At 47.7% G+C, this 15,288-nt stretch overlaps 1 protein-coding gene across 2 annotated transcripts in view; it reads left to right on the top strand.

Annotated features, from left to right (window-relative positions):
• Window positions 1-15,288, top strand: part of ADAMTS3 (ADAM metallopeptidase with thrombospondin type 1 motif 3) — a 320,349-nt gene that overhangs the window by 214,082 nt on the left and 90,979 nt on the right. For both annotated transcript variants that reach the window (XM_033961379.1, XM_033961370.1), the window contains exon 7: window positions 838-994. In XM_033961379.1, the coding sequence (XP_033817270.1) occupies window positions 838-994 (157 nt within the window). The remainder of the gene's footprint in view (window positions 1-837; window positions 995-15,288) is intronic.

Genomic DNA, 15,288 nt, shown 5'->3' with positions numbered 1-15,288 from the left:
CTTGAGTTAACTGCAAGTCAAGGGCTTAATGCTTCTTAGTAAAAGGATCCTCAAATCACTATTTCGTTATGTATGTTTTTATGTAACCCACTCAGAACTGTGGATGTAGCAGGATACAGTACTCCCTCCAAATTTGCGGGGGTTCCATTTCAGGAACCCCCATGAATTTCAGGAACCCCCTGTCAAAAGTCAGGAGAGGGAAGCTGGAGAAGCAGGAGAGGGCAGCTGGAGCGCAGGCGGGTGAAGAAAATCTCTTGCGGTCTGCTCCGACCGCCTCTTCATATAGTAAAGTCAGGCTACACCAATCAGGAGCTGCTTTGACATGCAGCTCCTGATAGGTGTAGCCTGACTTTACTACAGGAAGAGGCGGTCATAGCAGACCACGAATGAGTGAATCTGCAATTCGTGAACCGCAAATTTGTGGGGGAACACTGTATACCGTACATTTTTTAAAAATAAATAAATAAATAGTTGAGCAAAAGATAATCTACTTTAAAGTTGATTGTGATGATGATTCCACTTGAGCTGAAATGTGGGTTACAGTATACTTTGCTGCACTAGAATATGTGAGTTCTGCCTGATATCTTTCTATTATTGTTTATTTCAAAACTAACTTTAGGCTTTTTTCCAACTTCTTTTGTCCTCATTTTATCTCATCCTTTACATCAGACCCAAAGGGTCATTGCCACGTTTTTCAGGGAGGGTTTTCACTTTATTTCCTCTAAAGTTTTTGTTAGTCTGTAAAGCACTGCCAAGAAAAGGGCAAACACCATATACATCTTGAAAATACTTTTGATATTAAATTAGTGTGCTTTGTGTAATTTATACCTCTTCCAGTCTATCAGCTTGATTGAAAGAGGAAACCCATCGAGAAGTTTGGAGAACGTCTGTCGCTGGGCATACCAGCAGCAAAAGTCCGATCCAAATCATTCCGAGCACCACGACCACGCCATTTTTTTAACTAGACAGGATTTTGGACCTGCTGGCATGCAAGGTAAATTGGAAGTGATTATGAAAACACAACGACGCAAACTATTTTTTCTTTCACTGAGAATAAATAAAAGCAGATTATGATTATGCAACTATTTCTTTAAAATATTTGCTAGTTGATATTTAAAATGATTTAAGTAGCCAGAAACAAATTAAATCACTTGTTCAGTGGCATTTAACTGGTTGACTTTTGCTGAAAATGATCAGTTAGTGGCTAAGTGAAAACTAGCTATGTTGGGGGCATTTGGGGGGACAAAGTTAGTACTTGGCCGCTTAACATTCCAATATTCAGAACTTAACTGACTAGGTTTAGCGCAAACATGTGATTGCAGAAATCAAAGTCCTTTTTAAGGCACTAGACCGTGGCTGGTTAAGTTCTGTGCTAGCTGACTCGAAAAAAAAGAAAAAAAGATATTCAATGCTGAAGCCCGGGCAGGGCCCAGTATTGAACATCCAGGAATAATGCTGGCAGCGGTCAGCAAAACAAAGAAGCAGCCAGCTGAAGACTGATCCCTTGGTTGCTAATAATCTTGTAGTTCCATTGTAGTCCGCTTACTGTACGTACACAGAAGTCAATGTCGACAAACAACGTGGCACATGATACAGCATTGTTACTAGTATGTCTAGTAGCACTTTAGAAATGCTAAGTACTAGTAGTAATAAAAGTAATTTATTGCAAGAGCACTTAGGCCCTGATTCTACAAATTCTGCCTAAAGTTAGGTGCTGATATCAGCACTGATTCTATAAAACTTAGGTGCCCTTGAGGTCAAGAACCCTGGCTCTGTGGGCTACATTTCTTGTTAAATTTCCCACAAAGTGTTATGTATCTTTTCAAAATAAGAATTTTCTATTCTTTGAGCACAAACAACTTTTGGAATTTATTAGATCAAAAGAGAGATTGGTAACCATGTCTAGTGATGTATGACCAGCCAGCTGGCTGTAATTCGGGAATCTAATGCCGTGACCTTAATTAGTTAATCTGTTACTATTATTTAGAAGTTTATTTCTTTTCTTGAGCTTTAAAAATTGTGGACTAAATAAGATATTATTATTTTCTTTTTAAGTTTTATTGAATATTATTACTGGATCTGTTGCATTGTATAAAAGTAATGCTTGTATTTAAAATGGAAAATCTTATAAATAAAAAAAAAAAACAAAAAAAACCTTAGGTGCCCATTATAGAATCATGCTTATGCGGTGCTCATTATCTAAAGTTTTTTGTGTTTGTATGCCTCCAAGTTGAGCACTGACCCATGGCTGCATGCACAGTGAGGAATCCTCCCTGTGACATTTCAAGGCAGAGTACAGGAGTGGTTTGCCACTGCCTTCTCCTGTGCAATGTATGGCTCCACTATGTTGCTGCTGCCCAACATAGGGCCCTGCAACACCTGGTATTCCCCAGTGGTCCCCCCCATCCAGGTACCAACCAGGCCTGACCCTGCTTAGCTTCCAATAGCAAGAATGGGCCTACCCAGGGAAGCTAGGCCATAGGCATAGCCTAAAGTTTAGGGGGGTCCCTAAATTAGGCCAGGGTTTGCTATGCCTAATATTAGGCACTGATAGAGCCTAATGGCACTTGATTCACAAAGAGGCACCTACCTCGAAAACACACCAATGATCCTCCCCTAACCATGCCCACTTTTAGTATAAGCGCATTGGGTAGCAGCCGCCGAGAACATTATGCAAATGCATTGCAAGGAGCTCGTTAGTATTTAAATGAATTCTCCTTGCGATGCACAAAAGAGAATGCCCCTCTTTTACGGGGCAAAATTTTCCAGCAGCTCTGGACCTGCTAGTAGCTCTCCTGCGTCTGTTGCATGAGGCACACAACACATGCATAACAGCAGCGTCCATTAAAAAAAGCTGGGAGAGCATGGGCTCCTAGCTGAGCTGCCTTTTTTTTTTTTTGGGGGGGGGGGGGTGCAGCTGTTTTGCATGTGTTGTGTGCTCATGGCTCTGGAGCTGGCGGGGGAAGCCGTGAATCAGCTGAGTCAGCAGCCGCCACTCTGCCAGCTTGCTTGATCGCAGCTCTGGAGCCGCCATCAGCTGGGCAGTGGGAAGGAACAGCGGCTGCAAGCGGGAGAAGGAGCTTTGCCTAGCGATTGCTCTTCTGAGGGCAGGGACCATCTATTAAATGTCAATATGTACAGCGCTGTGTATGCCTTTCAGCACTATATAAGTGATAAAGAGTAGTAGTAGTAGTTCTGAGCAAACACCAGGCACAATTCCTTCCCCTTTTACCAGGGCTGCTCCACATGAACAGCACCTAACGTTTTCAATGTTCGTTGTATCCTCTATTTATCTCATATAAATTCTTCTAGGGCTTCAGACATACCATTAGGTGCCAAACATTTCTATGGTCACCGATCAAACTTTCGTCCATGGCTTCCTCACTAGCCCCATTTATATTATTTTTTCACGTTTTTTTCTTTTTTATCAAAGTGCTAAGTGCTATAATTTAACTTAATAACTTATTTCTTATATAAGCTTAAAACTTATCATAACTTAGTTAACTTATCTTAATTCAGTCTTTTCTCATATTATCATCGGGAAGGGACCTGTCATTCGACATGTTTCGCTTCATGGCTGTTTCAAGAAAAGTCTCCCCTTTTCAAACTTATTCATACCATCCCGATCTGTATAGTATTTCTTGAGAAGCCATGGCCGAAAGTTTGATCGATGACCATAGAAATGTTTGGCACCTAATGGCATGTCTGAAGCCCTTGAAGAATTTATATGAGATAAATAAAGGATACAACGGACATTGAAAACGTTAGTGGCTACGCATTCATCAACTTCTTACTTTTGACTGGGGGAGATACCACATGAATAGCAAGCATATAATTTGCATGCTATTGTGCTGAGCATTACCTGGTACAAAAAATTCGCTCCCACCATAGTAATTTTTTACCATGGTGTCAGAGCATTGTGCATCAGGGCCTAAGAAGGCTCTATGGAAGATTTGAAGGCTAAAAATATTAAGGACATGTGGGAGGAGACCAAGGTAGACCAGGGTAGGTCTCTCCCAAAGAGGGAGGGGAAAAGGTCACATGCAACGAGGTGACCAACAAAACTCAGCAAGAAGTAAAGCACTGGGTGGTTCAGGATACAAGATAATAATAATAACTTTATTTTTCTATACCGCCATAGTCGGTCGACTTCTAGGCGGTTCACATCGAAAGAAGGCTGGACATTCAGCAAATTACAAGGGTTGTAGGGGAGGGAAAGTAAGGTGGGGGTGAAAGGGGGGAAAGTGAGGAGGGTTAGTGAAAGGGGGGGGGAAGTGAGAGGGGTAGTGAAAGGGGGGGAAAGTGAGGGGGGTGGTTGGAGTACAAATATAAAACAATATAACATGACTTTTTTCTAGCAACAATAGGGGGTCACTATTCAGCCGTCGGGCAGTGAGCATTTTGTTCACCGCTGACCACGTCATTCCTGGATATTCAAACCTGGGACCTGAAGGGGCTCCAGCTTTGAATATCCAGTTCTTTTTAAGCTGGCCATAGCTGCTTAAGTCGATTTTCAGCACTTGAGTGGCCATGGGTTACTGCTTAAAAATAGGATAGACTTTTCTATGGACCCATTTATGTACATAGTAAACCTGGCCCTGCAGATGCTGAATATCAGCTCTTAAACCATCCAAGTGCTGACTCTACCCTCCTTCCCCCCCCCCCCCCCCCCGCCCAGAACACCCCCAGCAGAGCCAGCATTGATTTAGGCGCTAATTGCAATATTCAGCAGCTCTTAGCCAGTTAATATTAGCAGATAGCCCCAATCAATGGATTTATCTGGTCAGCAGCCACCTAAATCACTTTGAATACCAGCCCCATAGATGTTAATATAAAAATAATTTATGCAGATAAATTTGTTTTTTTTACTTGCATAAATGTTTCTCTTTTCATATATCCTCTTTTTGTCTGGCTAATTTCTTCTGCACAAAACTGCTAAGAATGCAAACTTAACAAGACAAAATGGAGCTGGAGTGGAGGCATGGACAATATATATTTGAATATAGCATATTGAGTGCTATCTGACTAAGGGCTCCTTTTACTAAGCTGCGGTAGCGTTTTTAGCGTGCACTAACCCCCGTGCTACGCAGAAAAACTAACGACAGCTCTATGGAGGCATTAGCATCTAGCGCACGGGGCATTGGAGCGCACGCTAAGCGGGCGCTAAAACCGCTAGCGCAGCTTAGTAAAAAGAGCCCTAAATCCAGTTGTCAATTTGATCTGCATTAATAAGAGGATAGAAACATAGAAAGATGACGGCAGAAAAGGACTATAGCCCATCACATCTGCCCACTCTACTGACCCACCCCATTACGTCTGAGTACTAATGACCTAGTTCCTTAACTCGACCCTCGTAGGATATGCAGTTTATCTGGATAGTTATGAGGGAGTGCTGAAAAGTTCTCAGCCCAGCCAACCAACTTCCTTAAATTCTGAGCGTTATTTTGCCACTGTAACTGAAAAGAGGTCCGTTAAGTGCCAGTTTGCAGAAACAAAAATTCTGTGCTTTGGACATTGTTTCAGATTATTGATTGAACCATATTCCCGTCATTCTCTTCTTGTTTGGGCTGAGAACTTTTCAGCAGCCCCTGCAGTGTGATGACTTTCAATCTCTGGTCGCCAATCTCGTCAGTGGTATCACAATGGCTTGATTGTCCCATACTTGGCTCATTTTTATTACACACGAGGGAGTGCTGAAAAGTTCTCAGCCCAACCAACCAACTTCCTAAATTCTGAGCGTTATTTTGCCACTGTAACTGAAAAAGGTTCATTAAGTGCCAATTTGCAGAAACAAAAATTCTATGCTTTTGACATTGGTTCAGATCATTGATTGAACCGTGTCCATGTCATTCTCTTCTTGGTTAGGCTGAGAACTTTCCAGCACTCCCATGTAGCTGCATTTCTACCCAGAGTTAACTGGGCAATCTGACCACCTTAATTTTGCCCAGCATATACTATCTGAATGTCAGCCTCAGCCATCAGCTTGAAAATCTACCTCATATTAAATCACTCACACTGAAAAGCACTGGGAGAATCTCAAAGAATGATGCATTGCAAAGTGAATTCTTTAATAAATCAGTCAAAGCATATTATGCATGCACATCATTTTCTTTGTATAAGCAGTTTTATTTATGATATTTCATTCTTAGCTGCCAGGATCCACATTTTCTATCTCATGATGGAATTTCTTCAAATAATTGCAGATAGGGTCTGCCATAACAATTTTTATTTTGTGGAAAAGTGAAGGGGAGAGGGGAAATTAAGAGATTATTAATGTACTAAATAAGGTTACCTCTCTCTCTCTCTTTTTTTTTTTTTTTTTTAGTTCATTGTACGGTATACAATACTCTTATACTCTTTATACTCTTAGAACCTTTCCCTGAATGGAACTTAGATGTTGTGAGCTACACTTATTTTAAAAATGTCTAAGTGCCAAAAAGGTACCCAAACTGACCAGATTACCATTGGAGGGATTAAATAAATGACCCTCCTCCCCCAAACACACTCACTGACCCCCCCCCTCCCCATCCCTCAAAATCTGAATAAAATAGTACTGTCTCTAGAACATCAGCACCTGGTATGGGAAATCCTAGTGTCTTAAGTAGCCTGGTGAGTGGGCTAGTGGAGCCATAGAAAGGACCCAGGCCCATAAGCCACTCTAACCACTACATTTATGGTGGAATGTGTAAGCCTACTAAAATCCTACTATACTGCTATATAGGTGCCACCTACAGCCATAAGGGCTATTTGGGTGGTAGACTGGTGAGCATAGTAGGTTTTGGGGCAGTTTTGGAGGGCTCACCAAACATTAGAAGGGGGTTATGTTGCGATATACATCTGGCACCCTTTATGTGAAGTTCACAGTAGTGCCCTCTAAGGTGCCCCACTGCTCTATTAGTATGTCTGTGTGGCCCCTCCCACGTCAAAATGGTCTACATTAGGACATTTTGGAACTTGATATTTTTGAGGCCGAAAATGGCAAATTTAGTTGGACATCCTAAGGGTTGGACGTCCAGGTGGTCAAGACATCTAAGTAGGCGATTCTCCCCCCCCCCCAAAAAAAAAAAAAAAAAAAAAAATTTAAAAATTGAATGTCTAAGTGAGGTCGGGGTGCATGGGTTGCCCACCCCGGTCAATGTGATTGCCATGTGGCCTTGGCTGGATCAGTACGATGATTTGAAGGCGGCAGCGGTTTTGTGATTCCATATGTACTTCCATTGGCTAATGTGCAGGCTTCCAACGGTTCCTCAGTTTCTCAGCTGCGGGTGGAGGTAAGGCGAAAGTTGCGGGAGGAACTCAGGAAAGTGCGGGTTGCGGGGCCCTTCCAGGAGCGCCCGTTCCCGGTGATGGTGTTGTCTCCGCTGGCGATTATTCCGAAGAAGGAGCCGGGCAAATATCGCTTGATTCCAGGCCCGTGGGACGATCAGTGAATGACAGTATTCCGCGCAATCTCTGTTCCGTATGCTACGCATCCTTTGACAGTGCGTTACGTCTCGTTCAGCAAGCGGGTTGCGGGGCTTTGTTGGCCAAAGTGGACATTGAGTCTGCCTTTCGGTTGTTGCCGGTTCATCTGTCCTCGTATCCGTTGCTGGGATTTCAGTTTGAGGCCTTTTATTTCGATCGCTGTTTGCTGGTCCATATCCTGCGCCTACTTTGAGTTATTCAGCTCATTTCTACACTGGGTTACATTTCGGCGAGCGGGGAGGGATTCCGTGGTTCACTACCTGGACGATTTTCTTTTTGTTGATTCTGGTGGTTGCAGGCTGTTAAAATCCACTTTCGAAGGCATGGCTGCAGAATTCGGGGTGCCGTTGTTGGCTTATAAATCTGAAGGGCCTACTACTTGTCTCACATTCTTAGGGATAGAGATCAACTCAGTTGCGATGGTGACTCGGCTTCCGCAGGGTAAGGTGCGGCAGCTGTTGGACTTGCTCTCGCTGGTAGGGGTACCCGCAAACCTACTCTGTGGGTGATTCAGTCTTTGTTGGGGTTCCTTAACTTTGCCTGTCGAGTCCTGCCTATGGGCCGTGCTTTTTCACTTAGACTGGCGGCAGCGATGTCAGGTATCCTGGACCGCAGTACACTTTGTTTGTATTACGGCTGGGATTCGGGCGGATCTTCACATGTGGGCCCTTTTTCTTGCGCACTTTAATGGGTCGCTCCCGATACAGCAACCTGATATCTCTAATTTGGAGCTGCAATCGGATGCTGCAATCGGATGCTGATGGCAGTGCAGGTTTCAGTCTCTAATATCAAGGGGACTGGTGTGCTGTGGCGTGGCCGGAGAGTTGGCGGCAAGCGGGTGTTACTCGTAACGTGACCCTGCTGGAGCTTTTTCCATTGCTGGTGGCATGTGAGTTGTGGCCGGATAGGTTGCGGAATCAGCGTGTCGTTTTTTGGTGCGACAGCGTGGGGGTGGTAGAGGTGGTCAGTCGGCAGGACGCGAAATGTTTGCAGGTGAACATGTTGATGAGGGAACTTGTCCTGCCTGTTTAAGTCTCAACTTGTTCATTCGGGCGTGTCACATCCCAGGAGTACAGAACAGGCTTGCTGATGCACTTTCTCGTTTTCAATTCTTGCAGTTTCGGCAGCTGGCGCCAGCAGTGAAGATAGATGGATCGCCGATGCCAGGGCATTTGTGGAGCCTGATGGTGAGCAGATCTGGTACTTGTCGCAGCAGTCCATATCTCCAGCCACTTGGATCCGGTACAATCAGGGTTTCGTAATGGTGTTCACCTTTCTTCGTACACGTGGTTGGGTTCCTGGACCTATAACGGATGTCCTGCTAGCGGACTTCTTAGCGGCCTCACAGCTTGTGGGCTATTCCCGGAGTGCGGCAGCGGGTCACTTAGCGGGCTTTGCATTATTTTGTAAGGCCTTTGGTTGGCCTTGCCCGTCAATGAGATTTTTGCCGCGCCGGATGATGGTTGCCTGGGGTCAGGTGGCTCCGCGGTTGCCGGATTCTCGGCTGCTGATCACCCAAGAGCTGTTATCTAGTCTCATTGGGGTATTGCCGGTGGTGACAAGTTCTAGCTTCGAAGTGTGTATATTCCGAGCGGCTTTCTCCTTGGCTTTCTTCGGGGCTCTGCAGGTGGGGGAGCTGCTTGTCTATCCATCGGATATTCAGGGACTGCGGGGTCTCCTGAGAAGCCAGGTGCACGTGGAGGGGGTACGGTGCAATTGTTCATCACGCGGTCTTAGACGGACCAGCTGGGCAGTGGGCGCATGTTGGTCCTGCACCAGGTGGAGGGCTGTGCATCGGGCCCCATCCGGTCATTGGACGCCTTTATGGCGGTTCATCCTCACTTGGCCTTGGTGTTGTTGGTACATGAGGATGGCGCTCTTCTCTCACGATATCAATATCTGACAGTATTACGTCTTGCCCTGGGTCGGTACGGAGAGGAGCCGGCGTGCTACGGCATGCATTCCTTTCACATCGGGGCAGCTACAAGTGTGTTTGCAGCGGGGGTGCCTGCTGCTGCCATTCAATGGCTGGGACGATGGTCGGCGGATGCTTATCGCTGTTACATTCGTCTGTCGCGATTCGGATAGGGGGGTCTCAGTCCAGTGGGTTGGGTTAGTAGGGGAGCTCATGGGATGGTGTCGGGGGTGGGGGTGGCATGGATGAGATTTTTGGGCAGGGTGTGTGCTTGGAAAGGGGGGGGGGCAGTGCTGGGGTTCACTGCATGGCTGCCCCTTACTAACCTCTCGATTTCAGGGATGTTGGCTTGACTGCGGAGTTTTGCCTTGCAGATGCTGTTCGGCGTGTCCTGTCGGTCGAGATCATTGGGCACTCCTTCGTCTTTTGGGCTGGGGAGCGTATAGTTGTCCGACCATGCGGTCAGCACTTGGGCCTCCGTCATCGCGGAGTATACATCTCTTGGTGGAGACAGAAGGGCATGCGTTGGCATCAGCTGCTGCCTCTTCTGGAGGACCTTCGGTGTCACTCCCGGCGCCCAGATCTTTTGCTATTTCACCTCGGGGGTAACGATGTGGATTCATTTAGTGGCAAATATCTAATTGATATGATCATCAGTGATCTGGGGGTGATTCAGGGGTGGTTCCTCGGTGCACAGCTGGTGTGGTCTGACATTATACCGTGACCGAGCCGGTTGATATCTCGCCGTTGGACCAGGGGGCTTACTAAGGATAATTGCCAGGTTGGACGGTGGATGGAAGCGCGAGATGGAGTGCAAATCAGGCACGACTGGGTGGACGTGTCTTGTTCGGGGTTGTTCTACAGGGATCGGGTGCATCTTTCTGACATTGGGTGGGATCTTTTGTTCGACAACTTCGCATCTTGTTGCGAGCATGTGTTGGACCCTTAGCCGCAGCTCTGTTCATTGGGGGGGCTGTAACGAGTTACAGGCCTGTGGCAGTATCCCGAGCTACTGGCTACTGGGCTCATCAAGGGATGAGAGGTGGGCCCAGGGCAGGATTAATTCATCGAGGGCCCCTAGGCACACAAGTACACTGGGCCCACTGCCCCGCCCCACCCCTCCATGCACCCAGGTGGAAACAGGAAGCTGCGTCAGAGGGAAGCTTTGGGCAAGCAGCTTGCAAAATTACAGTTCCTGTTGCCTTTCTTACCCACGTTGCTTGTCTTAATTTCTGTCGAGGGGGGGGGGCGCGTTGCTGATCAGGGGGGCCCGCATTGCCGATTGATGCTGGAGGGGCCCATTGCCATTTGGAAAAAACAGTGTTGATGCCCTCCTTCATCAGGCCCCCCTGACCATTTCGGGCCCTAGGCACATGCCTACTAGGCCTATTGATTAATCTTGCCCTGGGTGGGCTGGCTGGGAGCCATGCCTGGTGGGTCGGATGACCCTGGACAATGGGGCATGTGGGGACATGCAACCCCTCAGCCCCATGCTTAGACGGCGGGGTCGGGGTCCATTTACATCTGTCACGGTAGCTCGGGATCAAGGTCACAATGATGATACCATTGTGTTTGTGTAATTTGATAATGTGTTATTGAATACTGTTTGTTAATATGTGTTTAAGATATGTTAAATGTTATTTAAATATGTTTATTTTACAATAAACAGGGCTGCGGCCAGGTTTCACCACACAGGTTTGAATGGCTAGAGGTATGTTGGGTGGGTGGAGGAAGTGTTCGCTTTGGGGACATGGGCCACTCCAGGTTCCGCTGTTAAAAGCCTCTGCAACAATAGTAACTTATCTAAAGCACTCTGCTGTGCTACATCTACAGAAAAGCTCAGCTGTTGCTGATAAGCCCTGTTAACCACCAGAACTCTGAACAGAGCAAGGGCTGAGAGCTGGGCACTATACCTCACAAGTTAAGCTGGGGACTTTGGCTTTATTGCCTATGTTTTGCTACTGTGTTTGCCTTCCATGTTTTTGCAGTTTTCTTTTCTTGTATGGAATTTATTTTTTCATGGCATTTCTACTTACCTGAACCCTGGTGAAGAGGACTGTCTTTAACCAGAGAAAGTCCAGGGAAATTATATTTCATGCCATACTTGAACTTTGAACATTTCTCACAACTCATCGCCTAGAAATGTGAATAGGCGATAAATCAAGACATTTAATAAACTTGGAAACTTGGAACCATTTTTATTTGTTGCCTGATTTATGAATTTCATGATTGTGGCTGATGGTGCTCAGACCACTGACCAAATAAAGCTTGGAATTGAGAGTTTAACAATACCTGAACTATGTCTACCATTCTTGGTAAATGTATCTCAGTGTGGCCTGGGCAGACTGAGCAGGGGCATAGGTCTGTTTTTACCTGAAAGGCCTTCCTCTTTCCTGAGGAAGCCACGCCGACAGGTTAGAGTAAAACACTGCTAAGCCACCTGCAGGTCTAGGCAGGGGTTAGCTATGTGACAGCCTGTAGCTCCAATACTCTTCGCGCTGACCAGAGCATCCAACCTGCGCTTCTGGGCTCAGTACTTCAACTGAAGAATTGGTCCATCTTCTTGATTTTTTTTTACTTTCGCCATCAGATCGAACATTGGGCGACCCCAGCGATAAACAATGGATTGGAAAGCTGTGTCCATTCTCCTGGATCCAGAGCCCTCTGGTGAAGGAGGGATTAAAAAACTGGAATGGATTCCTTTTGCGTGGCTCACGAGCATGGGGAAATTACCCATCTGTTCAGAATGACACACCTGTTGCACTAGAATTATAATTATGCATCCTGCTATGAGTTCTAAATCTGTGCTTGCAAATTGGGGCACCAGTTAGCAGTTTTTAATGTTTGGTTTTTTTGTGTTTTTTTTTGTTGAATTGAACATGTCAGAAGGAGAGACTGGATATTCCTTTGCTAATTAGTTAGCACATCCCCATTACCACACACTGACTGGTTAGTGCAAGATTGCCATATGAGCTCTAACTGCCTGCAAAAGAGGTACCGTATTTTCACGCATATAACGCGCGCGTTATACGCGTTTTTACCTACCGCGCATACCCCTCGCGCGTTATATGCGTGAGCGCGGTATACAAAAGTTTTAAAACATAGTTCCCACCCCGCCCGACGCCCGATTCACCCCCCCAGCAGGACCACTCGCACCCCCACCCCGAACGACCACTCGCACGCGCTCCCACCCGCACCCGCATCCACGATCGGAGCAAGAGGGAGCCCAAGCCCTCTTGCCCGGCCGACTCCCCGACGTCCGATACATCCCCCCCCCGGCAGGACCACTCGCACCCCCCCCCCGAACGACCGCTCGCACGCGCTCCCACCCGCACCCGCATCCACGATCGGAGCAAGAGGGAGCCCAAGCCCTCTTGCCCGGCCGACTCCCCGACGTCCGATACATCCCCCCCCGGCAGGACCACTCGCACCCCCACCCCGAACGACCGCTCGCACGCGCTCCCACCCGCACCCGCATCCACGATCGGAGCAAGAGGGAGCCCAAGCCCTCTTGCCCGGCCGACTCCCCGACGTCCGATACATCCCCCCCCCCGGCAGGACCACTCGCACCCCCACCCCGAAGGACCGCCGACTTCCCGACAATATCGGGCCAGAAGGGAGCCGAAACCCTCCTGGCCACGGCGACCCCCTAACCCCACCCCGCACTACATTACGGGCAGGAGGGATCCCAGGCCCTCCTGCCCTCGACGCAAACCCCCCTCCCCCCCAACGACCGCCCCCCCCCAAGAACCTCCGACCGCCCCCCCAGCCGACCCGCGACCCCCCTGGCGACCCCCACGACCCCCCCACCCCCCTTCCCCGTACCTTTGGTAGTTGGCCGGACAGACGGGAGCCAAACCCGCCTGTCCGGCAGGCAGCCAACGAAGGAATGAGGCCGGATTGGCCCATCCATCCTAAAGCTCCGCCTACTGGTGGGGCCTAAGGCGCGTGGGCCAATCAGAATAGGCCCTGGAGCCTTAGGTCCCACCTGGGGGCGCGGCCTGAGGCACATGGGCCCAACCCGACCATGTGCCTCAGGCCGCGCCCCCAGGTGGGACCTAAGGCTCCAGGGCCTATTCTGATTGGCCCACGCGCCTTAGGCCCCACCAGTAGGCGGAGCTATAGGATGGATGGGCCAATCCGGCCTCATTCCTTCGTTGGCTGCCTGCCGGACAGGCGGGTTTGGCTCCCGTCTGTCCGGCCAACTACCAAAGGTACGGGGAAGGGGGGTGGGGGGGTCGTGGGGATCGCCAGGGGGGTCGCGGGTCGGCTGGGGGGGCGGTCGGAGGTTCTTGGGGGGGGCGGTCGTTGGGGGGGAGGGGGGTTTGCGTCGAGGGCAGGAGGGCCTGGGATCCCTCCTGCCCGTAATGTAGTGCGGGGTGGGGTTAGGGGGTCGCCGTGGCCAGGAGGGTTTGGGCTCCCTTCTGGCCCAACTACCAAAGGTACGGGGAAGGGGGGTGGGGTGGTCGCCAGGGGGGTCGCGGGTCGGCTGGGGGGGCGGTCGGAGGTTCTTGGGGGGGGCGGTCGTTGGGGGGAGGGGGGTTTGCGTCAAGGGCAGGAGGGCCTGGGATCCCTCCTGCCCGTAATGTAGTGCGGGGTGGGGTTAGGGGGTCGCCGTGGCCAGGAGGATTTGGGCTCCCTCCTGGCCCGATATTGTTGGGGAATCGGCGGTCCTTCGGGGGGAGGGATGTATCGGACGTCGGGGGGGGGGCATCAGGCTTTCAGGATGGGGACAGACCTTCAAGGGGGGACAGTGCACGGAAGTCAGGGGGGGTGAACGGAGAGTCGGGACAGCGCACGGAAAGTCAGGGCGGGCGAAAGGAGCGTCGGGCAGCATGCGCGGTATACCCGTGAGCGCGGTATACCAAAGTTTTTGTACATATCATCGTGATTTCTGCGCGCTATACCCGTGTGCGCGTTTTATACGGGTGCGCGTTATTTGCGTGAAAATACGGTATTGCTAACTGCTCCCACGGTAACAGGCCATTTTTTTCCAGCTGCAATATAAATGAACTTAGCATGTGGGAAAGCCTATATAATGGCGTGCTAAGGCTACTTTTACCGCAGCTTTGTAAAAAGAGCCATTCATTCATTTGTGCTGTCTATTTTTCGTATTTGAAAAAGGTTATTAATATTCTCTTGTGTTGCTTTGCATCCTTTTTCCACTTCTCTAACATTAATCTTAGTTTTATTAATTGATAACTTCTATTATTACCACTGTAGGGACTAGTTATTAAGGTCTTTCATCCTCTAGAGTGCCTTGCATGTCTTCACTGTTTTAATTTTGCTTTGAGCTATGTATTTGTTTTTCAGGTTTAATTGCATTTGGCATTTCACTTTGAGCACACCGTAGGAGGGCATATAATTAAAAATTTTACATTTGAAATAATAATAAATAAACTAATTTGCCTTGCTTGTCAATTCCACCACTCAATAAACATTGAAATCCTTTCCAGCTAATGCCTTTGCACACGTGACTTTTTTCTGCTAAAGAAAACAGAAACCAAAAGTCCAGAACTTGTCCAGATCGAAAGCTGGTCGTTACTGGGCAGTGCTGGACAAATTAGAACTATTGCTTATTAGATAAAACACTGAAATAAATGTACCTGTTTGATTGGTAACTAACCTGGCAAAATTTAAGTCTGAACTTAAAAGTTTTCTATTTATAGATGCCTTTAACGATTAAATTTTTCGCATTCTTACTTTAATTACTAGGTCAATTGTCTTCGTCTCCCTTCCTAATGTTTTTCCCTTGAATTAACGATTTTAATACTGAATGTAACCATTAAATAATCTTCCTTTTGTCTCATTATAGTTTGTAGAAATACCCTATAAATGTACTGTAATTTATATATATAAAATTATTATTTTTTAATTTTTTTATTTAATAATTGTAAGTATGTTACCAA

This window comes from Geotrypetes seraphini, chromosome 1 (genome assembly GCF_902459505.1).
Source record: "Geotrypetes seraphini chromosome 1, aGeoSer1.1, whole genome shotgun sequence".
NCBI lineage: Eukaryota > Metazoa > Chordata > Amphibia > Gymnophiona > Dermophiidae > Geotrypetes > Geotrypetes seraphini.
Note: the sequence above shows the minus strand (reverse complement) of the source record. Positions and strands in the feature narration are given on the sequence as shown.